This window comes from Passer montanus, unplaced genomic scaffold, assembly GCF_014805655.1.
Source record: "Passer montanus isolate IOZ18808 unplaced genomic scaffold, ASM1480565v1 scaffold35, whole genome shotgun sequence".
NCBI lineage: Eukaryota > Metazoa > Chordata > Aves > Passeriformes > Passeridae > Passer > Passer montanus.
Window position 1 is genome coordinate 1,858,168 of NW_024368263.1, and position 24,540 is coordinate 1,882,707.

General features: G+C 57.0%; 1 protein-coding gene across 7 annotated transcripts in view; it reads left to right on the top strand.

The window, feature by feature from the left end:
- Positions 1-2,254: 2,254 nt before the first annotated feature.
- MXRA7 (matrix remodeling associated 7) overlaps positions 2,255-24,540 on the top strand; it is a 28,286-nt gene continuing 6,000 nt past the window's right edge. The window contains exons 1-6 of one of the 7 annotated variants that reach the window (XM_039716253.1): positions 2,256-2,835; positions 9,784-9,879; positions 12,103-12,163; positions 15,867-15,966; positions 17,874-17,927; positions 18,060-18,140. In XM_039716253.1, the coding sequence (XP_039572187.1) occupies positions 2,377-2,835; positions 9,784-9,879; positions 12,103-12,163; positions 15,867-15,966; positions 17,874-17,927; positions 18,060-18,093 (804 nt within the window). In that variant the 5' untranslated portion in view covers positions 2,256-2,376 and the 3' untranslated portion in view covers positions 18,094-18,140. Of the gene's footprint in view, positions 2,836-9,783; positions 9,880-12,102; positions 12,164-15,866; positions 15,967-17,873; positions 17,928-18,059; positions 18,141-24,540 lie in introns of all 7 variants that reach the window. The other 6 variants (XM_039716254.1, XR_005628249.1, XM_039716256.1 and 3 more) reach the window with 6 other exon arrangements.

The following is a 24,540-nucleotide window of genomic DNA, read 5'->3' on the forward strand; positions in this document are numbered from 1 at the left end:
GCATCACAGGGGACCTGCTGTGCCCGAATCCTGCTCGGGGGACCATCCCCATCAGATCACGTTCTGCAGGAGCTTTCACCCCAGGTGTGGACACGGGGAGCTGAGCTCTGTTGCTGATCCTGTCACCTCGTTACTGCACGAGTTTGGCTCAGTTAGAGCAGCTCTTCTGGCAGACACGTCCTTGCTGCTCCTGCCTGTTGCTCTCAAGACCAGGAGTGTTGTTTTTCACAGACATCCAAACCCGGCAGCTCTCACAGCTCCTGTGAGTGCTGCAGATTCCAGCAACCCGAGAGGGAATTGCTGCAGGTCCAGAGCCAGGAGCTGCTGCTGTTGAGCACCTCTGAAGCTCCTGTTGATTCCCTTGTCAGGGATTCCAGCCCCCGGAGAAGCTGTCAGGACCAGCTTCTCTTATTTTAAATAAATAAATAAGAGATAGATAGATAAATAAATAAATAAATAAATAATAAATCCTGCTCCGGAGGGTGCTGGCTGAAGTGCTCTGTCTCCGTGCTGGGTTAATGCAAGCCACATGCTGCTGCATTCCTGAGCGGGCAGACACCCTCCAACACCCTTCCAACCAAGAGCTGTGGAAAATTTATACTGCCAGGAGAAAGAGCAGGAGTGTCCTGGGTGTTGGCAGCAATCAAGGGCACTGTGACAGCTGGAAATGTAACACCTAAACACGCCATGTCACCCTATTAGCTGCTCCCAGTGGCCAATTTCCCTCAGTCTCACCCAAAATTCTTCTTTATGCCCCAAACTGACAGTGAGCACAGGAGCAAGGACCCAGACGCTGGAACTTCCCCACCCTGACGCTGTCTCTGGCCATGAGCCATTTCCAGGGCTCAGAGGGAGCCTCTGAAGGCTGCACTGGACTCGGGATGATGCCCTCATGGCTACCGGGATTAGGGCAAGCAGGGGGCAGAAGGGACCAAACACACACGGAAAAGCTGCTGAACCAAGGAGCTGTGACGCTGCCAATCTCCGGGTGATTTGGCTGAGCTCTAGAGCAGCTCTGACGATCGAGACCCAGGAAATGCAAAGCTCTGCGGGAGAAGGGCAGATAAAGCCCGTGGTTGGTTGTTGCTAAGAATACAATTATCCAAACGCTAACGATTGCCTGCCTGATAGGATTACCAATAAAGACAAACGCAGTGAGGATCATGGCTTCACTTCCTTCCTCCCACCCGGGGATTTAATCCCGTCTTTGTTTGAGTTTTGTCTTTGGGCAGTCAACAAAAAAACTCTGCTCCGGGTGGTATCCCCAGAGCCTTATCCCTGGAAGGAACTTTCCGGGGTGAATTCCATGTCTGCTCCCCTCACGTGCATCCCACTCCGTGCTGGTTTCACCCTGGCAGGAATAGTTCAGGCCTTCTAATTTCAGCCTGCTTTGTAAAAGGTTGGCTAATCCTCCCAGCAGTCTGGAAATCCTCAGTGGCAGAGTCTGCAGGAACCTGACAACTCCTTGGCCACTCTGCTTGCCAGTTTGTGATGGCTTTTGGACACATCCTGGTTTTTCAGTCTCCTGTTTTTCAGACCTCACAGCAGCAAAATGCTCGGGGGGAGGCTCTCAGCACCAGCTTTACCTGGTGGACATCACAGCAGTTTATGGCACTGATATCCCCTGCAGCTCCTGGGGGAGGCGGAGTGATGCTCTGCAGCTTGGCATGGATGTGCTGCTCACCCAGGGCAGTCAGGACAGCCTTCCTGGCCCTGCCAGCCCCTCCGCTACCCACCCAAGGGCTAACAAGGTGCAAATGCTCATTAAACACTGCCCGGAGGCCAGCCGACACCCCAGCGTGTCACCAAGCCCTGGGTGCCCGCGCAGGGAGCATCCCGGGAGAGTGGCACCTTCCCACTGTCCCAATGGCATCCTTAACGAGTGACAGGGCAAGAGGAAATGTCCTCAAGTTGCGCCAGGGGAGGTTTAGATTGGGTATTAGGAACAATTTCTTCACTGACAGGGGTTATCATCCTAGAAGTCTTTTCCAATGTAAATGATTCTCGGATTCGGCGATGCAAGGCATTGCCGAGCAGCTCAGCAATGACTTTGTGGATGTAAGGCACGAATGAAAATGATCTAATGAAAGATCCCCTTGTCCCAAGCTGGACTCTCGCACTCAGCAGAGCCGGCCCAAGCCTCCCGTTCCCAAATCCCACCCCGGGTGCGGGTGGGTGCGGGCGCGCATCCCCGGCATGCGGGGCGCGGGGCCGGGCGGATGGTGGGTGCCGGGCCCGGGGGGGCCGGGGCGGTGGGCAGGGCCGGCGGATGACGCCGGGAAAAGCCGGCCGAGAGCCGGCCCAGCCCCGCCGCCGGCCGAGCGCTGCCCGCGCACCCCCGCACTCGGGTCGGGCGGGCTCCGGCGGCGGCGCACCATGGAGCTGGCCCTGGACTTGTACCTGGCCGTGCCGCTGCTCTGCACCGTCCTGGCGCTCGTCCTCGCCTCCGTCTTCCTGAGGCTGCGGGGCGGCGGCGGCGAGCGGGCGGCGGAGCCGGCTCGGGAGGGCGGCCCCGGGGCCGAGGCGGCGGCAGCGGCCGCGGACAAGGGGCCGGAGGACGAGGGGAGCCGGGTGCCGGTGGAGGAGGTCGGAGTGGGCGACGAGGGGAAGGAAGCGGTCGCCGAGCAGCGGGAGGAGGCGGCGGAGCCGGGCCCCGCGGCCGAGCCCAGCCCCGCGGCGGCCGAGAGCATCCCCCGGCAGCCCCCCGAGGAGCCCCGGCATCCCCCCGAGCAGCCCCGGCAGCCCCCCGAGGAGCCCCGGCAGCCCCCCGAGGAGCCCCGGCAGCCCCCCGAGCAGCCCCGGCTGCCTGCACACCGGGAGGATGCGGAGAGCAAGGTGAGGCCGGCTCCCCACAGCCGAGGTCCCCCCGTGCTGTCCCTTCTCCATCCCTCTGTCCCCGCGGCTGGCGGGGAGGGAGCAGCGCTTCGCGTTTTCCCCTAAACTAAGAGAGGTCTCGGCAAGCCCCGTGTTTTGTTTCGGGTGGGAACGAGCCCGTTGTCCCCGGAGGAGGCAGCGGTTTTTGGGGGTGTTTTTGGCTCCTTCCCTCCCCTGTGCCCCAGGGAGTGCTCCTAAAAATCATCGAGAAAGTGAAATGTAAGGGAAGAGAAGCGTGTGTCCCTCTCCTGTGTGCGCATCCAACCCCTGGGAGTCTTTCCCTTTCCCCACGAGCTTATCCAGGTGCTGGGGTGTGTGCTTGTGTTTATTCTTCCCGTCCTCATCCCTTTTGTGTGGGTTCAGAAGCTGTCCCCGTGCCAGCGCGGGTTCCTTGCGCTGTCCCTGCCTGCCCCAGGGAAGGGACCGCCCCGCTCCTTCCCAGCCCCAGCAGGATGCTGGCCCCAGGCTCTGGGTGAACTGGGGGCTGAACTGGGGGCTGGGGGCGGCAGTGATCCCCACAAACGCCCGGTAAATCCTTCTCCTCCACCGGATCTTGTTTAAAAATAAAAGAGCGACCCAGTGTCCACGGGAAGGTCTTGCCCAGGCTGGATGGGACTCGGTGACAGCCTGAGGCACCTGAACTCCCTGCCTTGGTGGCTGTGTCCCATGTGGCTCCGTCCAAGGGGCGGGAAGGGAGCGCTGGGGTGGATTCGGGAGCGTCGCCCGTGTGCCGGCAGCGTGCTTGGGCCGGGGCACAGGGCTGGGGCCCAGTCGCCTCCTGGCTATTATTAGCAGCATTTGTAATCCTCAGCAACTGTTTCCAGGCTGCCGGGCAGTGCATACTCAGCCCTGGCCTTGGAAAGCATCTCCAGTGACTCACTGGCCAGCCCTGGGCAGGTCCCGGGGGCTCGCACACCCTGCTGGGGCTGGGGTGCTCTGCAACACCCACGGGTGACCTGCTCGGGGCTGGGATGTGGCTCTGCCTCCCTGTGCTCCCTGCACCTCCCTCGGTGGTTTTTGAGCCTCGGAGCTCTCCCTCTCCCCTTCCTGGTGCCCCTTGCCCTTGGATGCAGCTCTGGAGCAGCCCTGTGCCTTGACACAGCATCCTGGAAACCACATCTGTTTCTCTCTCCTGTGATTTATCGGTGCCTGTGAGCACCAGGATCCCTGCAGAGCTCCTGGGCCACCATTAGCCAGCTGGGTCCTGGCTGGGCCAGCTCAGCACCAAAGTTGGCCTCTTGGCTGGAGCTGCTCTCTGGTGAGGTGAGGTGCAGCACTCCTTGGATGGCTGGATCCAGGGCTGCCAGAGCCCACGGGCTCCTCTGCTGCTAGCTCACATCTCGGCAATGTTTTCCTCCCCTCTGGCTGCTCTTTGGCCCCGATTTCTTTGAACAGGCACTGCTGCAATGCTTGTTGCCTTCAGAGAAGGGCTCAGCTCCTTTGTTCCCACTCGGCTCAGGTGCAGTACCAGGGTTTTGTGTGCCTGGAATGAGTTCTTACTCAAGAAACAGGGAGTTCTGTGTCCTCCAGAAGCCTGGCTGGGCTCTGAGGGACTGGGGCTGCCCTCAGCCCGTCTTACAGCAAAGGAGCAGCACAGGGTCCTGCCCAGCTTTTCCTCCTGGGAAATTGTTCCCTCAGTGTGTGAGCAAGGCAGAACAAGTGGCCCTGGGCCTGAGCAGCATCCCTCGGGCAGGTCAGGGCCAGGCCCGTGTGAGGTGGGAGCAGTGGGAGGGGAGCAGTGAGTGTTTGGGAGCCGTGGCCCCGCATGATCCCAGGGCTGCCTGGCAGGGCTGGTGGCACAGCTGCCCGAGGGACTACGTGCACTTCCAGCAGGCACCACACACGTGTGGCAGTGCCCAGTCTGCTGATCCAAGGGCTGCTGCTGAGGGCAGAGCAGGAGAGACCATCCACAGCTCTGCAGCATCTCCCTGCATTCCCTGGTTTTGCTCCCTATGAACATCCTCAAAGTTGCTTCATCCTTCCCCTCCTCCAGCACCACCCAGACCCAAGCCCAGAAGATGTTACGGGGATGGGACGGGCCCTGGGCAGAGCAGGGAGTGCTTTGCAGGCGGCTGCTGATGGAATCGTTCCCTTTCCAGCCTGCCTTGGCTCGGCGAGGGCTGCAGTCCCTGATGTGACTCAGCACCCGAGGCTCCCAGACCCTGTCCGGCTGCTGCTCCTGCTCTCAGCACATCAGCAGGCAGAGGGCTGAGCTGCCACTCAGACAGCTTTCTCTCCTTTTTTATTTTCTTTCCTTTTTAATTTCCTTTCCTTATTTATTTTCTTTCCTTATTTTCTTTCCCCCACGTGTGCTTGGCACACACTGTGCCAGGCTGGCTCGCACTGCCCGCAGCCATTAACCACTCGACCAAAATGCTGATGGATGGATGAACCCGCCCAGGGAGAGCAGCCTCGGTGTGTTAATGACGGGCTGAGCCGTGCATCCTCCTCCCCTGCTCCCTGCCTGTGCAAACTGCGATCTGCTGGGGCAGTTCCACGTCTTGGCCACCCTCCTGCTGCCATCTCCTGCAAGGCTGGTAAAATCGCTGAGATTGAAGGCTCCCTGCCCCTCTCTGCAGTGACCAGTTCATTGCAGCATCATGCTCAGGGCTGCAAAATGACCCAGGGAAAGGAGCCCAGGAGTCCTTGTTTCCCTCAACTGCTGGTAGTGTTTCCCCTTGTCTCTGCTGGCTCCCATCTCTGAAAAAAAACTTAATTAGTGTGTCATTGTCTGTTCTCATCCCCATCCCCAGCTCGTTAATGGATGAGGCAGTGCTGTCAAAGCAATCCCCTAATGAAAAGCTGCTGGGTGGGAGCTGGGGCTGTGGAGCGAGGTTCTTGTGAGAACGGCTGCAAAATGACCCAGTGGCAGAGCAGGGAAAGGAGCCCAGGAGTCCTTGTTTCCCTCAACTGCTGGTAGTGTTTCCCCTTGTCTCTGCTGGCTCCCATCACTGAAAAAAAACTTAATTAGTGTGTCATTGTCTGTTCTCATCCCCATCCCCAGCTCGTTAATGGATGAGGCAGTGCTGTCAAAGCAATCCCCTAATGAAAAGCTGCTGGGTGGGAGCTGGGGCTGTGGAGCGAGGTTCTTGTGAGAAACGGTCAGAAACTTCCACTCCCTAATGAGCCCTTCTGTCCTGAAGGGGCAGGTGGCAGGGACCGGGCAGGGTTTTCAGCGTTGGACCAGAGCCACCTCCGGGATGCCATCCTGGCCAAAATGTCCTGGAGAAGGGGAGGGTGAGTGGGCAGAGCCAGGGCACGGCAGCCTGGCTGGTTTGCCAAGGGTTAATTGCAGCTGAGGGTTTCAAACAGAGCAGGGGCGAGTGGGTGACAGTAGGGAGAGGGGACACACAATCCCTGCCTGAGCAGGGCAGCCTGGGGCTGTCACCTGGACAGCAGAGGCACAAAGCTTCATCTGTCTCTTCTGCCAAGCTCCTGGTGCATTTTCTGCATTTTCCCCGTGCCTCCCACCCCAGGCTGTGCCTCCCCGGGGGCTCCCGGTGCCTCTGGACACCCCAGGCAGCACAAAGCACCCAGCTCCCACCAGGAGCCCTCTTCACTTTTAAAAAGTCATCATTTCCCCCCCTGATGCCTCCTGCCTGCCCTCCCTGTGCTGCAGGGTGTCTAATTAAGTCAGGCTGTAATTGGCAGCTGTTCATGTCTGCACTGCCAGAGGGCTGGGACAGGAGCTCCAGTGTCCCACAGGGCACTGGGCAGGGATGTGGTGATGTGCCACCCCTGTCACACCCTGGCAGCAGCACTGCCAGGGAACGCAGGGCTCCCCACCCAGACTGCTCAGATGTGCCCAGCTCTCACCCAGAGCAGCCCGTGCCAGGGACAAATGCATCATCTCTGGCAGTGAGTGGAAACTGGGAAGTGAGACAGGACGTGTGTCACCCCCAGGGAGCCTGGGCACGCCCTGAATCCCACCATGGGGCTGCTGCTGGCACGTGGCTGGGGCAGGGTGGCACTGGGCTCTGCTGTGCTCCCTACACGGGGCAGGGAGGCTGGGCTGCTGCCCTGGGAGCCGTGGGCTGGGTGAAGCCCTGGAGCTGTGCCCGAGCCAGGGCACTGCTGGAGCAGAGGCCACGAGGACTCTTTGCCTCCTGAAGTGCCCCTTGTGTGAAGGGCTGCCAGCTTTGCCTCCTGCCAGGGATGCCATGCAGCTCACCTGGGCAGCAGGGGACGTCCTGGAGGGTGGTGTTTGCTGTAGCACAAAGGGAATGTGCTGGGTGGGAATGTGGTGGTGCCTGCAGGGATTGAGCTGGGCTCCTCACCCTGCTCTGGGACTCACCAGAGTTTTCCTCAGCAGCCCTGGCACTGCCTGATCCTCACTAAGGGCTGGATGGTCCCAGAGCTTCAGAAACGCTCTGCCCACTCTGTGCCTTGTCCTTGCCCCTAGCAGTGACAGGGGATGTGGCAGGAGCAGATGTTCCCACACTTTGGGGGGCTCAGACCTGCAAAACTCCATCCCCACATGAGGGACACCCTGTCCAGGCACCCCAGAGCTGGCAGGGCTGGAAATCTGCTCTGGGTCTGCAGCTGCTCCTCTGGCAGAGGGAGGATGGAGCCCCAGGGGTGGCTGAAGGGAGCTGCTGACACAGCAGCTGCTTTGCTCTGCTAAACTCTGCCCAACATTATTGTTATTATTTAGTCTTTTTTTAAAGGTTTCTTTCTTCCTCTTTTCTCTGGCTTTTCTCTTTCTGGCTGGCTCTCTCCTGTCTGCTTTCTTTCCCTCTTGCAATGTCTTGCATCAGGCTTGGAGCAGAAAGTGCAGCCATAAATGGCAACACACAGGGCCCAGGGGTTTAATCCAAGATAATTTTCTCCCTTTGCTTTGCAGCCTGGGATCTTCCCTTTTCCTGAAGCTGGAGCAGGGCACTTACTTGTCCCCAACCTGCCCATAAGGGCCAGGGCTGTCCCTGAAGAAAGGTGGTGAGCACCACCACCCCCAAATTCTCCTCTTGTCCTTTCTGAGACAGAAACCCTTTGCTCAGAGGGGTTTGCAGTGGGGATAGAGGAAGTGGGGAGGAAATGGCCAGAAATGAGCTGAAAACCAGATGATGCTGAGTGGGAAGCCTGGCTCCCATCTCCCATGGGCTGGGAGAGGGTTCAGCGGTGGCAGAGCCTTGAGGGGGCATTTTGGGGTCACCATGTCATCCTCTATCTGAGCCATCCTCCCCAGGGAGACCCAGGGCTGTCCAGGTCAGTGCTGGCTGTGTCCAGGATGTCCCTGAAGCCTTTCCTGGCTCTGCTGTGCTCCAAACCCCGCTGCCAGGTCAGCTTCTCGCTGGGTGTCTCACTCGAGGCCATGGAGCTGAAGGGCAGCAGCACGAACAGGAGCCTCGCTGTTCCTCAGGGTGGAAGATTGCTGGAGTTTAACCCTGGCCTTTCCGGAGCCCGCAGAGCTGTGCCCAGCTGTGGTTCCGAGGTGCGGGCAGGGCTGTGCCGGGGCTGGCTCCTCTCGCAGCTGCCGCCGGGCGCGTCCCTGCCCCGGCAGTGACATCTTTGTTCGGCAGTGACATCTTTGTTCGGCAGTGACATCTTTGTTCGGCACTGACATCTTTGCTCGGCAGTGACATCTTTGCTCGGCAGTGACATCTTTGTTCGCAGCGGCAGCTGCTCGGGGCGGCCCGTGTCAAGTCTCCTCCAGATGCTCCCGGATAATGACGCGCACGGCTCCCTGCAGTGCCGCTTCTCGCCTTTTTTGTTATTTTTTATTTTTTTGGTTTTTTTTTCCTGCGGGGTGGTTTTTGTGGTGCTGATCTGTGGGCTCTTGGACAGAGCACTCAGGTCCCTTCTTCTCCGGCTGTTCCTTCCTCACTCCCAGCTGCTCAAAACTCTCCCTGCATTCTCCCTGGGCTGTGCTTCCTACAGAAGAGCAGCAGCTGAGGTGCCCTGGTGTCCTCTGTGGCGTCCAAGTGCTGTCCCAACGCCTTCCCCTCCCTGCTTTGCCTGCGGGATGCCGGGACAGCAGCACCCGCTGCCCACGGCAGGGCTGAGATCCCTGAAATTGGGGGCTGCTGCAGGCAGAGAGGGCTCTCTCTCCCCTCCCTCCTCCCTGGCTCCCAGGGCTGGGGGCACAGCCAGGCTCCAGGTGGGGCTTTGTCCCTGCTGGCACTTCCAGCCAGCCCAGAGCTGCTCCCATCCCATGCGAGGCCAAGGGACACGCTGTCCCTGCTCCCTGCCCACGCACATCCTCCTCCACAGCAGGGAAACCTTCAGCTGCAGGTTTTGGACAGGGAGAGCTGTGCACGGGGTCCAGGCCACCCAGAGGTGCTGTGTGAAAGCCCAGCCCCAGGAGGGCAGGGTGGGATGGGGAGGTTTCCGGGGCTCTTTGCCTGTGATGGAGAAGGCAGCTGGCAGAGCACCAACAAACCCAGCGTGTCCTCCTCTCCCTGCTGCTGCATCAGCGCCCCGGCAGCTGCCGGAGCCCTGCCGGGACACAGGGCAGCCCAGGCTGCAGCTGGCACAGCCTCGCTGAGGGCTGCTGGCACTGGTGCCACCCCACGGGCTGGGGCTGCCACAGGGAGCAGCTCTGAGCTCCACAGGGAGCAGCTCCTGAATTCCACATGGAGCAGCTCCTGAGCTCCACAGGGATCAGCTCTGAGCTCCACAGGGAGCTGAGCTCCACAGGGAGCAGCTCTGAGCTCCACAAGGATCAGCTCTGAGCTCCACAAGGATCAGCTCTGAGCTCCACAGGGAGCAGCTCTGAGCTCCAAACCCTGGCTGCAGGCTCTGGGGGTCTCTGGGGTTCCCCACTCCGTGGCTTGGCACACAGCCCAGGGCAGGCTGGGCTGTTGGGCACCTTCAGGATTTGTCCATGTGTGCTGGCGCTGCCAGGGCTGGTTGGTTGAGCACAGGGAGGGCTCGGGGGTGTTTGTGCTCAGAGCTTTTGTCCTTTTCCAGATCCCACCCTTGGGTGCCTCGCCTGGATCCGGCCTCGGGCACACGGGACAAGCAGAGGACACAAGTGGCCACGAAGCACTTTCCAGCCACGCAGAGGTGTGTGGCAGGGAGAGCCAGCCTGGGGAGGGTGGCACGGCCCGCAGAGTGCCAGTGTCCCTGCAGGGGTGGGACACTGTCCCAGGGTGGCAGTGGCTGTGGGGAGGGGGGCAAATCTTGCCTGCTGCTGTCCCCTGGTGAGGCTGGGTGGCCTCTTAATGACACAGCCCATGTACAGCAGAGAGAAGTGGTGTTCCAGGTGCAGGTTTGCCATGCCCTGGGGATGGGGTCGGGGAGGTGGGTCCCCCTGGGGCAGCTGGACCACGATGGCTGCGGGATGGAGCAGCCCCAGGAGGGCAGAGGGATGGGATGTGGAGTCTGGGGCCACAGCGTGGGGGGGAGGGAGTGCTGGCATCTGCCTGCGAGCCATCCAAGCAGAAAAGTGCTGTGCTGCAGGGAGCAGGGGCTCCCAGACAGCCCTGGCACGCTGCTGCCGCCTGCCAGCCTGGCCTCCCTGCCTGCTCCCTCGCTGCTCCCCTCAAGGGTCTCTTCCTCTGTGCTGGAGCAGATCTATTTTCCTTCCTTGGAGGTTTGCCACCCAAATTTCCTGCTTGCTCTCACTGTTCAATGCTCAGTTCCTAATTCCCAGGCAAGGGAGAGGCTGAAATCTCCCTCCCTGTGGCTGCTCCTGGAGGGCTGGGGCTCCCAGGGGATGTCCCAGCTCACAGGGGGAGATGGATGTGGTGGGGAACTGCTGCCCTGGGCTTGTGGCAGAGTCTCCAGAGCTGTGTCCCCTCCCTGTGCCCTCCCCAGCCATCCTCAGGGGAAGCCCGGGTGCCCAGTGGGAAGTGCCCATGTTTGGCAGTGTGGCCCAAAATAGCCGTGGCTGCAGCGGGCAGGGGTCCCAGTGGCACCTCCTTCAGGGGAGCAGGGTGCCCAGAGTGGCTGTGAATAATGCACATTCCTCCCCCATGACAAAGCAACCCGCTTCTGGCCCGGGGCTGTGCTCCAGCAGCTCCTCCAGAGCTCTGCCCTGCACAGACTGTGCACGGTCCTTTTGGGGCAGTGTCATTCCCCTGGGTCTCCTTCCCCCAGCTTCTGTGTCCCTTGGTAATGAGGGGCTTGGCAGCCTCCCCCCATGCTGCCCCCCTCTCTGCAGCTGCTTTGCCCTTTTGCCAGCCCAGGGGTGCACAGGGTTAGGGTTAGGTTGGGGTTAGAGTTGGGTTGGGGTCAGGATTAGGGTTAGGTTTGGGGTTAGGGTTAGGATTAGGGTTAGGGTTAGGGTTAGGGGTAGGGGTAGGCTGGGGTTAGGTTTGGGGTTAGGGTTAGGATTAGGGTTAGGGTTAGGCTCGTGTTGTGGTTAGGGTTTAGGAGGCTGCAGGAGACACCCCGAGGTGCTGGTCACCCCTGGGCTCAGCTCACAGGGGTTTGCAGCTGTAGCACAGGGCTGTGCAGGAGGAAATCTCTCATGCAGGGGCTCTCCCACGTGTCCTTCTCTTGTCTCCAGAGCTGGGCTGCTCCCTTCTCTCCCTGCTTGGAGTTTCTGCACAGGACAAGGAATCTGGGCTTTATGGAGTTTGTTGTGTTTTGTAGAAGGGAGCCCCAAAACTTCCAAAATTGCTTTGCCTTTTAAAAAATCCCCAAAATGTGCTGTTGCTGCTCTCACCTGTGCTCCAGACAGCAGCTGTGGATGGCTCCTGGAGGGGTCCCAGCAAACCCCCCAGTGCTGCCTTTGACCCCTGTGCTTCAGAGCAGCCCCTTGGCCGTGCCTGCAAGGTGGCTTTGGCTGGGGATCCACCTTTTCCTGCTGCCAGCACAGCCTCTCCTGGCCTGGGGGCACACAGGAGTCCCCTGGCTCTTGGCTCAGTCCCCTGCCTGTCCCTGGGCAGGAGGGGTGGCAGGGGTGCAGCTGGGAGGAAGGTGCTCAGGCACCAGGCTCTTCTTAAAAACCTTAATATTCTTTTGATTCTAAACCTTAATATCCCTTTGATTCTAAACCTTAATATCCCTTTGATTCTAAACCTTAATATCTCTTTGATAACTTGCATTTCACAGCCTTTGGGTGGGCCAGATCACCCGGACTGAGTGGTGAGAGGGAAGCAGACTAATGAGCCCCTCTCATTAGCGAGCATCCCTTGTCCTGGTCCCTGGAGGAGGCAGGGAAGGGGTGCCCAGCCCTGCCACTGCAGCTCCAGGCTCTGCACCCAGCCCTGCCCCAGCCAAGCGTGGGTTGTTCAGCACAGCACCTTCTCCTCATGGCTGTTCTCTTTCTCACTCCTCCAGGAGGAAGAGGTGGACTCAGAAAACGAGAAGCTGGTGGTGAGAGAGCCAGAGGATGAGGATGGTGAGTGCCAAGCAAGCCAGAACTCTGCAGGGAGATTGTGGACAGGGCTGGAGCCCTGAGTGCTTGGGCATGGTCTCCTTCCCCCAGGAAATTCCTACCCTTCCCCAGATGCCCTTGGGCTGCTTGCCATGGGGGAGCTTTGTGATGCAGCTGCTCCAAAAGCTCCTTGCTCATCCAGGACAATCTCCAGGGGCTTTAGTCAGGGCCACGTTTAACTGATTAGCCAATTAGTTGATTGGAAAATGATTAATTGACTAATTGGGGTGACAACTGCTGCAGTCCTAAGAAAATGGAACAGATGGTGCCTGAATGTGTGTCTGAAGGGGCTCTGCTCTCTGAGCAGCCCTGGAGATGCTGGGATGGCCCCAGGAGTCCTGGCTTGGGGTGGCTGGGGCCAGCCGGGGCAGCAGGAGGCCTTGGGGTGTTCCCCCTTCCCTGCCCCACTTTCTGCCTGGCTTTGAAGGTGCTGTGTGGCAATCCCCCAGCTCGGGAGGATTATGCCTAATGCCACAGAGAATCAAATTGTAATCCTGATGCCATTCCTGCAAGGCAAGGGAAGCTCCTTTGGAGACAGGGTTCCCAAAATACACTCGTTCCACCCTGCTGGGCTTCCTTGCAGCACTGGTGGCTGGGGATGTCACCGTGGGGGGCTGTGGGAGGTCTGCTTTGAGATTGATGGATGCCCCTGGTGCCATCCTTACAGATGGGATGGGGGAAGGTGATATTCCCTGGCTGTGAGACTGGCTAGCACTGTGTCCTCCCTAAGCAGCTCCTGCAGGCAGCCCCTGGCTCCTCTCCTGAATCATTCCCACTGTTTCCAAGTGTTTGCTAACGGGGCTGGGCAAAGCCTGGGCTGAGGGAGCAGCAGCAGTGCCCTGGGACCAGCCCTGCTCCTCCTGCTCCTCTGCTGTGTGTCCTGGCCCCACTCAGCCCGCAGAGACTCCCCTGGGGCAGGTGGAGATGCCACAGCCTGGGATGCTGCCCTGTGACCAAAGCCACCAGAGCCGCCTCCCCTCCACCCTGGGCAGGGGGGACGTGTGGGTCACACCAGAGCAAGCCTGTCCAGGGGAGAGGTGCTCTCCTGGGGCTGCTCTCACCCCTGCAGGGGCACAGCACTGCCAGTGCGAGGGCAGAGAGATGCAAGACAAATGTTTTCTTTAATCAGAACTCGTGGAGGCTCTCAGTAAGTAGGGCGCCTCCTGTTCCTGTGGTGTTTTCCCTGTCTACATGAAAACCCAGCCTCCCCTTTTCTGTGTGTTTCCTGAAGTTTGTTTTTGAGCTGCAGGGAAAGTTCCTGAGCTCAAAACCAGCCAGAGGTTTCCAAAGCCACACACTGTCTCCTTTTTTTAATCTCACCGTGTGGGCAGGGAGATGGGGACCTTCCTTGCCTCCCTCCTCCCTTATTATTTTCTGGGGAGGTGGCAACTAAACTGCTCTTTTTGGGCCAGTCTAAATCCCAAATCTCACTTGATTTGGCAGAAAACCATGTGAGGGAAACGATCTTAATTGTCCTTGAAATCATTCAAGCTTCACAAAGGTAATGAGCAGCTCCTGCTCTGCACCAGCAGAAGGAACAGGATGTTACACCCTCTTTTTTTTTTTTTTTTCCTTTCTCCTAATATCTCCCAGGGCAGCAGCCAGCTGAATTTTCTTTCCATGCACTTTTATGGTCACCCAAAGTGCTGCTAAGCTGCAGCATTACTGCTTGTTTCCAGCTAGCCAGGTTTGTTTGTTTGTTTGCTCATGGGGAGGCTTTCCCAGAGAGGGAAGTGGAATATGGCCAAGCTGGATGTTTGGGGCTGCACACCAGAGCTTTGGGCTGCTTTGTGCTTTGTGAGCAAGCTGGATAAAGGGTTTGCATCCCCTGGGAGCCCCAGTGGCATTTAGGGATTAGAGAAACACTCCAGATCAGTAATTGAGTAGTAATCCACCAGGACTTCCCAGGGAAGCTCCCCAGCATCAGGAACCTGGAGATGTGAAGTGAAGAAATGTGGGCATTAGAGGGGAGAGGTCTCTGGGAAATTCCCATCCCACTCCTGTTGCTCCAGGCATGGTGTCCTGGTTTAGGGCAAATTTGGAAGAGAATATCTGAAGGGGTTCTTCTAGAAGGTAGATTTAAGTGGGGTTTCTTTGGTTTGGGTTTTTTGTTTTACATTAACTCACCAAATTTTATTAGTAAATTACACTTTTGGCATGGCAATGGGTAAAAGTTATTGTGCTTCACTCCAGTGAAGCCTTGCTCTGCTTGTTTCTGAGATCTCTGGTTTCCCCACCTGCAAAATCAGGCTCTGACTTACCTTTTACAAGGAGGTCCCCAAGGTCTGGCAGCAGCTTGGGGTTGGGGAAATCAAAAAATCAAGGTATTGGACACAAAGAGAAAAATCCTTAAGGGCAGTATTGATCAGAAAATAGAGGGAAGCTGGTGCTGAACCCTGTGTGTGAGGAAGGGAGGGGCTGTGAGGGCAGGTAGAGGAGGAGAGACTCATGGATATGGCCACAATTGCAGTGGGGAGTGTGGGAAGGGGCTCCCTGTGCTCCTGGCAGCAGAGGATGCATCCATGTGCAAAGCTGGGCTTTCTCTCCTGCCAGGGGAGTGTCACCCCTTTAGGGGCCCTGCTGGTGTCACCCTGGATCCTGCTTTGTGGATAATGTGCAATTTTTCAGGGCCATGAAGTACCACGTTCCTTCTGTGCACCCCTTGGAGGCATCCCCAGGGCTCTGAGGGCTGGGGGAAGCAGCAGATGTTCCTGGGAATGTGCAAACCCCAGTGCTGGGCGGTGGGATGTGAAGCAGCCGAGTCCTGCAGTCCTTGGGAGATAAAGGCTCTGAGATAAGCAGCCCGTGGATAACACAGCAGCAGCTCCTCCTGGGCCCCTCTTGGGCTGACCTCCCCTGCTGTTGTTTTCCCCTATCTGCAGGGAGATAAAGCACGGGAGAGGTTTTTAAGAGCAAATAGTGCTCCAACAAAATCCGATTGGAAAAGGATCGGCTTTGGCTCAGAGTCTGAGCTTTGGTGCTCTAATTAGCACGGGGCTGAGGCTGCAGAGCTGGGTGGGAGAGCACCCAGGAGGAGGAGACCTTGGCTGGTGACAGAGGGGCTGCCCTGCCTCGGTGCTGTCTGCACCCTGGCATTTGCCATGGGGCATCTTTTCACAAGCTGTGTCACAGGCTGCAGGAGAGCTGGGACAGCTCTGCTTGTGGCCCCATCCATGAGCCCCAAGCTGAGGAGAGGGCCCCAGGATGGGGAGAGGGAGGAGGAATGCAAGTCTGGAGAGGAGAAGCGGAAAATGCTGCGAGTTAATCAGGGCAGGATTAGCCTGTCTTGATAAGCCAAGCTGGGCCTGCAAGGCTTGGAATCCAGGGAGAACAATGGCATATGGCTGCTGTGCTCTAGGATTTCCTTGGATCTGCTGCTCACTCAGAGCACCCCTCGCTGTTTGCAGTGCCAGTGTGGCCAGGCTCCTCCATCCTCTGGCCAGCAGCACCTTGGCTGTGCTCTGGGATCCACGCTGCCCCCCTGGCAGTGCCCAGCCTTGCTGCAGGCTGGAGTGGCTCAGGAAATGTGCTGGGGTGGCCAGAGCATTTGGGGTGCAGGGGCAGGGCACAGAGCACCCAAAGGAACAGCCCCACTGCTCTGGGTCGTGGCTCTCAGGAGGTCTCTGGTTCACGGATTTCTTGCTCTTTTTTTGTCTCCCCTCTCCAGCTGCAGATGAGAAGTTTTCTTTTAAGTACAGTCCTGGAAAGCTAAGGGGAAACCAGTACAAGTCAATGATGTCCAAAGAAGAACTAGAGGAAGAACAAAGGTAAGTTGAGCTTCCTTTTTCTTCCTGCCCAAGCCCACCTGGCTGACATGCCCGTGGAGCAAGCTGGGTGTGCTCAGACTCTCTGCCCACACTGCCCTCAGCCTCTCACTGCTCTGGAGCTCCAGACCTCTCCCACACAGGAAGACATGATAAAAAAGTCACACTGATTTAGGAGATGGAGGCACTGTGGCCCTAAACACCTTTGGAGCTCCTCTGGGTGCTTAGATCAAATTTTCCAGCTGATGCAGCTGGTGTATTTGCCCTGATCCCACCAGTTCTGTGCTGATAGGTGTCTCCTGAGGACCTGATTTTGGTTACTTCCCCTCCCTTGGCCCTGTGGATGGCATCCCAAGCAAGGACATGGGCACAGCTCAGAAGCACTGGGGCACAGTGAAGGAGTGTGAGGTTCTAGAGCTCACTGGGATGGGGCTGACACTGCAAGTGTCCATCCCCAGGGCTGTCTCCTCAGCTGGACGTGGTGGGATTTACCAAATAGCAGGGCTGGTGGAGATGGAGAATTGTCCATCTTGCACTTTTTGCTGAAGTATCCCCCTGAGCCCTGCATGAAGAAAGGTCAGACCTGTCACTTAAAACAAGCTTTCTGGCTGGAGATTCCCCAGCCTATAGAAGGAATAACCCCACAGCTGAGGGCTCTGTGGCAGGCTGCTCCCTTACAGGTGTCTGCAGCTCACAGCCCTTCCCTGAGGCTGAGCTCCAAGGAACTGATTTACCCAGGGTGGCTGGGAGGTGGTGCTCTCCCCACTGCTGTCCCAAGGGCTGTGGGACCCAATTCTCCACCCAGAGCTTTGCAGAGAGTGATTTAGGGGCATTTGTCACCCCTCGCCTGTCAAATTTTGGTCTGAATACCACCACAGTTGGCCTGGTGTAAAGAACCAAGCAGAAACTGGAGCACAGCAGGGAAGGCAGGGATGGGGGGATCACTGCTCACCCCCAGCTCAGGCATCTCCTGCTGGCAAACCTTACCTTGAGGCTCTTGGGGAGCATCTTTGTGATGCCACCAGCTGGGCTGGCTGAGGTTTGTCTGTGTGAGGTGAGCAGGGCACTGTGGTGGGCAGAGCAAATCCAGAGACCTGCCCTGCTCTGGGGTCAGCAGCAGAAATCAGCTCTGCTTTCCTCTGGCACGGGGTTGGTTCTGCATTGGTGGCATCAGGAAAAAAATGTTTGCTTTCTTCTTTTCCATGTGTCTGTTGTGGCTGAAGCCCCCACCCTGTAAACTGCTGGGCAGGGCTGTGAGTGTCACTCTATTTTTCACTTGGGGAGGGTGGTGGGGGCATGAGCCAGGTGAATGTCAGAGACACCCATGGGGCCAGATGGGATATGGGATTTGCTTTTCAGGATCCTGCTAAACACCAATGCAAAAATCTGCCTGCAGCTGGCAAATTCAAGCCCACTGCAGAAAATTCAAACCAGCAGCTCCATGCAAACCCGCTGAGCAATCACTGCTCAGGTTTTCAGGCCCAGGAGTCCTGCAGAGCCTTGGGCTGGTTCTTGAGGGGCAAAAAATGCCCTTGTTGTCACCTGAGGACGCTGAGGGGACATTGCCTAAGGACAGCAGTGGGATGGGGGTTTTGTACTCAGGACTCAGAACAGAATCCAGGGGGTGATGGAGCTGTCCTGGGCACATGGCACTGCTCAGGCACTGCTGGAGCAGCCCCAGGGCAGGACAGTGCACCCAGAACTGATGGGCTTTGTGTCCCTTGGATGCTCTGAGCAGCCTCCCCACTGAGGCCCACTGGCAGACGTGTTTCTCCCACTGCTCCTTTATTTTCTTCTCTTCCGTATTTGTGTTGTTCGTTTCTTTAAGGCAGCCTGGTGAATTTTTTTTTTTTGTCTTGCTTTGTTGCTGGCTTACTTTTCCCCCCCTCAAATCTTCACTGCGGCATCAGCAGCTTTTCATTGCAGGCCTCGCAGGTGGTGCAAGGGGGCAGGGCTGCTGCCAGGTAAGCTGGGCGAGCTGAGCACAGCAGCTCAGCCTTTCCTGCATCCTTCTCCTTGCCCTTCCACCCCTCTCCACGAGCCCTGACAGTGCTGCTGACCTGCTGTGACCCGGGTTTGCCACCTTTATGTTGCAGGATTGAGCTGACCTCTGATCTCACATCTCTGTAGCAAGTACCTTAGGTCCTCGGCCACAAACATTCTTGCAAATCTTTTTGGTAAGGACACGCTGCTGCTTAGAGGTAGTGGTACCACTGATAACACCTGCTCGTGTCTTGGGTTGTTTTGCTTTTGGGTTGTTTTCCAGGGGAGGGGTTGTTTTGAGCTGCAGTTGGTTGCCTGCCCCACCTCCCTCTCCACCTGCCTCCCCTTCCCTGCTCATAACAGATTAATGAGTCCACTCCCCTCTGCCTCCATCTCACCTTCCATGAGCACTCCAGGGCAAATGGGGGCTCTCACGTGTGGATGCTCACCTCTTCCATCCTGGATGCCTGAGGCTGGACATCCCACAGCCACTTCTTTGTGCTGATTTGGGAAACTGGGGCTGCTGCAGAGTGGGGGATTAGTCCTGGGGTGTGTTACCAAAACTCAGACAGGTTTGGTGTGCACTTTTAGCCTGTCGCTCCTCCAGCTTTCCTGTGGATCAACAGGTTCCCTTGTGAAGCAGCAGATGTAAGAAACATCCCAAAAATGCAAGAGGGTCCTCAGAGGCTGCTTGCTGTGTAGTTCACAACTTTGAATTTTGGGACTCCTTGATTTTGGAGCTGCCACTGAAAATATTCCTTGCCTGTTCCAGGAGGAGCTGTAGGACTTCAGACAGGAGCATACAGGCATGCAATAGATTTGGTTATTTAAGCAAAAAACCCACTTCTGTTCTAACCTGCATCCCTGCAGAAGCTGTGGTTGTCCTGCCTACAATTCACTTGAGTCTTGTGGCTTCCAACTGGTGCTAAATCTGGACTAAAAGGGGAAGGAATGTGACCTTCACTGAGTGATGCAACTTCCTGCTTTCGGTGACTTCAGCCTTAAAAATTAGAGAGCTCACTGAGGGAGGAGAACAGTAAATCCTTTTGGCAAATGCTTCTGCTGGGGTGGTGGCTGTGCTTGATCACACCTGGTGGGTCACCAGTCCTTCTGGAACAGGAGCACGTAGCCTTTGCCCCCCTGGGGGAGAAAAACAGTCTGGGCAGGAAGGGGAAGAGTGCAGGGGAAGGATGCAGCCCTTGGTGCAGCCAGCACAGCTAATTCCCAATTCCTTGTCTCCTGCACCTGAGGCTTTTGGCCATCTGTTGCCAGCTGCAGCTGCCACGGTGCAGAGCTGGAGCTCAGGAAATGTGAGTGCTGGTGGTGCAGCTGCCCCTGCTCAGGCAGGGCTGAGCTGTGGGTGTGAGACACGACCAGGCTGCTGTCCTGGCTGGGCAGCTCCTCTGGAGGAGGGAGAGCTCCCCAGTGTGCCTGCAGGGCCTGGCTCTCATGGGTGGCTTGGAGTGGTCTCTGCCAGATGTTCTTCAAACCTCCCATAAGGTTGAAAGAGGTTAGTGGGGATTCTGTCTGTTAGAAATGAGTATGGTCAGGACTCTGCTGAATGTTGACAGCTGCAGCAAGGCTCCACTCCTTACAAAAGAGAAAACAATGGGAGAAATGGCCCCCTTGCGTCTCTGCTTTCAGTTCTCTCTTTCCATGAGGCAAAGCAGGTCCCAGCCAAGCCTTGGTTGGCCTCAGTGCTGAGCTCTCTGTGCTCTCTCCTTGTCACCCTTGGCTTGGAGTGTTGGTGGGACAGAGGAGAGCAGATCCCACCAGACAGGCTCTAGAAAGGTCTCTCCTCTTTGTCCTCTGGTGAGCTGGGGGTGAAGAGCCAGAAGCTGCCCCATGGCAGAGCCATTGAACAGGGTCTGGTGGATGGCACCAAACTGCTCCTGGCAGGGGCACTCCTGGATGGAGCAGGAGATCCCAGACCACTGCAGGGAAGATGGGATAGCTGCCCAGTTTCCCTGGCTAGTTCCCACGTCCAGGTGACCCATTCAAGGAGCAAACTCTCCTCCTGCCTCTCAATCCTCTCCCCTCACCTCCTGGCCAGCCATGGATGGGTTGAGGTGACACTGTTTGAATGCAGGCTGGGTTTAAGCCTAGAGCTCAACTGCAAATTGGAATTCATGCAAGGGGAATTGGATGGCTGTAAATATCAAGCTCAGCCCTTTTCTGAGTGGCAATTGAGCACTGGAAACCTGCCTCCTCCCCAGCTGGGCTCAGAGTGCCTCTTGGTTATGAGGTACTGAAAAGAACTGGGCTTGGACCCTGGAATTTCAGCAAGGCAGGGTAGACTCTGGTTCTGGAAAGTCAGAGAGGAGAGACCTTTCCCTGCTCTACAAGGCATCCTGAAGAAAGTGGGATGCAGCTGTGGCTTGAGGGCCAACTGTGCTGAAGTTTGAATGTTGAATGAGACAATGCTGGTGATGACAGCCCTGGGGCACACAAGGGCAGGAAGCAGCTGCAGAGGTTTAATGACTGTGTTGACAGACTTTGACCTATTTCAAACATCTCCACTAGTAGCCCTCCAAAAATAGGTGGGTGGACAGGGCTAGGGGAGGTTGCATTTTGGAGAGCTGTCCATTGGCATCTGTCCCTGTCCACCCCCTGCATTGCCATCACATAACCCTGGCCTGCCTGCTCTCTCCCCTCTGTGTACAGCATGGGACCTGGGCTTCTTTCTCCTCCCTCTCTCTTGCTAACCTTGCCCCCACCCCGTGGCTTTGCAGTCCTGCCCTGTCCTGTCCTGTCTTGTCCTGTCCTGTCCAGCATGGTGCTTCTTTTGGATGAGGGAAGCTGGTAAGTTTGGGCTTTTTTTGGGGCGTGATGGATATTATTTGTTTGCTTCTCATCTTCTGCAGCACGATAGTCGTCCTGGGCTGAGGGAGGAGGAGGAGCAGCAGCAAGGGGTGCAGAGCCCAGGGCCATGGCACTCTGCAGGGCAGGGTGGCCACTGCTTCACTGCAGCCACCAGCCACAGGGATGGCACCAGCCATGGGCAAGGCTGCTTTCAGCTGCCAAACACCCAGGGCATGAGGTGTGTTTGCTTCCCAGCTGCCTCTTACAGTAAAGGCACTGTATGTCTGGGGATCCCTGCTGAGCTCCCCCTCATGCTCACTCTGTGGCTGCCCAAGCCCACTTGGATGAGGAGGAAGTCTGCTGGTGGCCTGGTGCTGTTCCCTGCCTCCATATCCCCGGGGAAAACATCCTCTGACCTATGAGATGTCAGTGGACTGGGGCCCTGGCCCTATTTATAGTCATGATTGAGTCATGAATCCCCAAAAGCTTTAAAAACAGAGTCACTCAGGATGCCTCCCTCAGAAAGCCAAGGAAAGGGAGGCCAGGAAGCCCCTTCCCATCTCCTCCTCTCCCATCCCAGGGAGGAAACCCTTGCAAACTCCCCCATAGCCTTTGCAGGGTGTGAGTCTCTGACCCTGCCTTGGCGTGAGATTTTCGTTCAGAGAGCAACTCTGCTTGAGCTCCTGGGGTTTTTTTGGCTCAGGTCCTGAATTGTCCTGGCTTGTGGCTGCTTCTCTGTGTCTCCCTCACCCAGCGCTCATGACTTGTCTTCATCTGCTTCTGCTTAACCTTGTGCAGCATGGGCAGCTGGCTGCTCTCTGCCTGCTAACTCCCTGGGAGCCCTGCTCTGCCTGTCCTGGGCTCCCCTGCAGCTGGGACAGACCCAGGGATGCAGGGAATTGGGGCATCTTGCCAGGCTGGGAGCAAACTGGTGTTCAGTGAGCTGGAGAACAAACACTGAGTGATGGAGGAAAGCCCAGCCCAGCCCAGCCTGTCCATGGCTTTTCCCACTGCTGTGGTGTTGGCTGGGGTGGTCAGGAGTGTTGCAAGGGAATGGGCAAACAAGTGATGGATGAGCTGGTCAGGAGCCCAAGCCACCTCCCTGGCTGTGCTCTGGCCTTTTCAGCTCTTGCTGCTCTGGCTGGGCAATGTGGGAAGCTTCTGCCTCAGAATAGCTGTGGGCAAGGTCTGCTGGGGGTGACACAGCCCCTGGTCACACTGGCTCCTCACCAGCCCCTGTCCTAAAGCCAAAGACACTTGTGCTCCCTGGTCACACTGGTCCTGGCAGCCTCGAGGCACAGCAGGTATTTCCCAAAGCCCAGACACCTTTCAACTTCACTGTCCCAGTGGAGAAATTTCAGATCTGTGTTGATGAAGCTCCTTTTGGTACCTCTCACTCAATCCCTTCTCTCTTTTCTAAGCACTGTCTCCCTGTTCTGCATCTAAGTCCTCTCTGTGTTTTGCTGATTGGCTGAAGCAACTGGCTCACACTTTTGGGACCACCAGGAAAGTTTAATTTGGTGTGTCATTCCTCATATTCTTCCTGCAGTACCTCAAGACTGGGTTATAGTCACCACCAGAGAAGAGATGGTGTCTGTCCCCATGGTAAAGAACTGGGGACAGTGGTGATGGGACCATCCCCAGCAGTGAGATGGGAGGGAACTCCTTGGGGAGATCCCAACCACCCATTGCCAGCTCTGCCCAGCACTAAGGGCTTTCATTCCCTGCTCTTCATCCTCAAGGGTCAGTCCTGGTTTGGAGTGAGAAGAGTCTGGAGCCAGGTTGCTGTTCACCTTCCTTGCCAGGATTTCAGAGCAGAGGACTGATGGTTCTGACAAGGTCCTGAGCCAGGGAAAGGAGCTGGGAATGCTCTGTGCTTCTGAAAATAATCTTTTTGAGTGAAACTATTCCTTAAAAGGGCACAAGCAATTACCAGACATGGTTCCAGTAGGATGATCTGGGCTCTCCGTAGAGTGAGTCAGGACTCCTTTGGAAACCTAAAGTCTATGAATGGGCTACAGATTTCCTGACCTGCTGTGGATTTTTGCACACAGGAGAGATAGATGCACATGGGAATGCCACCAGTAACCCCTGTTTTTCAGAGCTGAGGTGCTGTCTTCTCTCAAAAGCAAGAAGCCTTGTGCCAGTGCCGTGGGTGAGCTGGAGTGAAGGGAATGCTCCTGAGGCCACTGGGACTTGTAGTTTCCATGCTTCTTTGAGACATTCAGTCCCTGAGCTGCCCTCATATTCCAGGAGCTGCTTTTGTCTGGGCTCCTTGTCTCCAGCTTTTCCTTGCACAGAACCATGTCCAGCTGACAAATCACACGATTCAGTGACTTGGCCATTGGCTTGAGCAAAAACAGAGATATCTGGATAATCTTTATCTGTAGAAAGGATACAGCTTCTGGCAAAAGATGACCCTAAGATGGTTTGATTGATGAGCTGCTGGGGGCAAGCATGCTGATCCAAGGAGAATGGAAAGGAGGGAAGAGCCAAGGATAAGCCGTGGCTCAAATCTCTGGGCGTCCATCCCAAGCTAATTAATACTTTCGGGTTCCATGGCTGAAATGCCAGAGCTTCTCAGCCTGGAGGGTTATATGGCCCCAATGTCCCAGAGAGGGACTGCCTCATGCTCTTTAGTCCAATTCCCCTCACAGCTTGCTCCAGGACCAGGAAGGGGTGTCCCTGTTGTGCAGATGGGAATTTCTGCCTCTGATGTTCATCCTCCATTAGGGTCATGCTGGTTTTGAGATTTTCTCACCCCAGCTGTCAGCCTGGCCTTGTGGAGATGAGGATCCCTGTGGGGGACTCATCCACCCTCTCTGATGTCCCCCATCCCTCCCTGCTCCACCTGTGGCACTCTGGAGGGGACCTCCCCTCCTGGGCCCCCGTGGCAACGAGCTTAGGCCCTGACACGTGAAATCTGATTAGGCTTGTGTGACTTGAGCGGGATGATCCGCTCCTCAGCGCCGCGGATCCCGCAGAGCGATTATCCACCCCGGGAAATTTCCTTTCTTTGTCCGGTAACCGCGGTGCCACGTGGTGATCTCCATCCGGGATCCAGGTCACTGGCCGCTCGGAAGGCTGCTGGACAAGGCAAGAATTTGCAGAGGAGTGAGGAAGAAATGAGGCTGTTCCTCACCCTCACGCCATGCCTGGCTGGAATAGGGGACGTCCAAACATGGCTCAGGTGTTGTGGACCATGAACCCGATTGAATTGAGGAGGAATGAGGCTGGGGTGTGTCTGAATGTGTTTGTAGGGTAGGTGATGTGTGTTGTAGCTTCCCTCTACCCCAGTGCGGGTCTCTGTGTCCATGGCAGCTGTCCAGCCTTGGGCCAGCTGTTTCCTGATGTGGATGGTTCACCCATGAGAGATGCTGGGCAGTAAGGGCAGAGTGTCTGGAAGTTTCTGGCTGAGAACAAGGGACCACATTTTTTAGAGCCTGGCTCTGCTGCATGGAGGGAGTGCCTGGATGTCCCCACACATTAAACACATCTCACCCTCCTTCCCTGGGACTCTGGGAGAGCTTCCCATCAAAAGGGAGTGACCTGCAGGGAGTCTGGGGGTTTTACCTCCTTGCCTTGAGCAGACTCATCTGTAGAAAGATTGAGAAAGGTCACGCAGTTCAGGCACACCACCCTGTGAAATCAGCACTCGTTCCTGGCTCATCTGGCCACAGGTGGGAAGAGGAATCTGGGCTGTCAAGGGTGCCAGCAGCCCCAGGAGGCTCTGCACAGGACAGTGAGGCAGTAACCCCTGGAGTTAATTCCTTTGGCTTCTCCAGTTCTTAT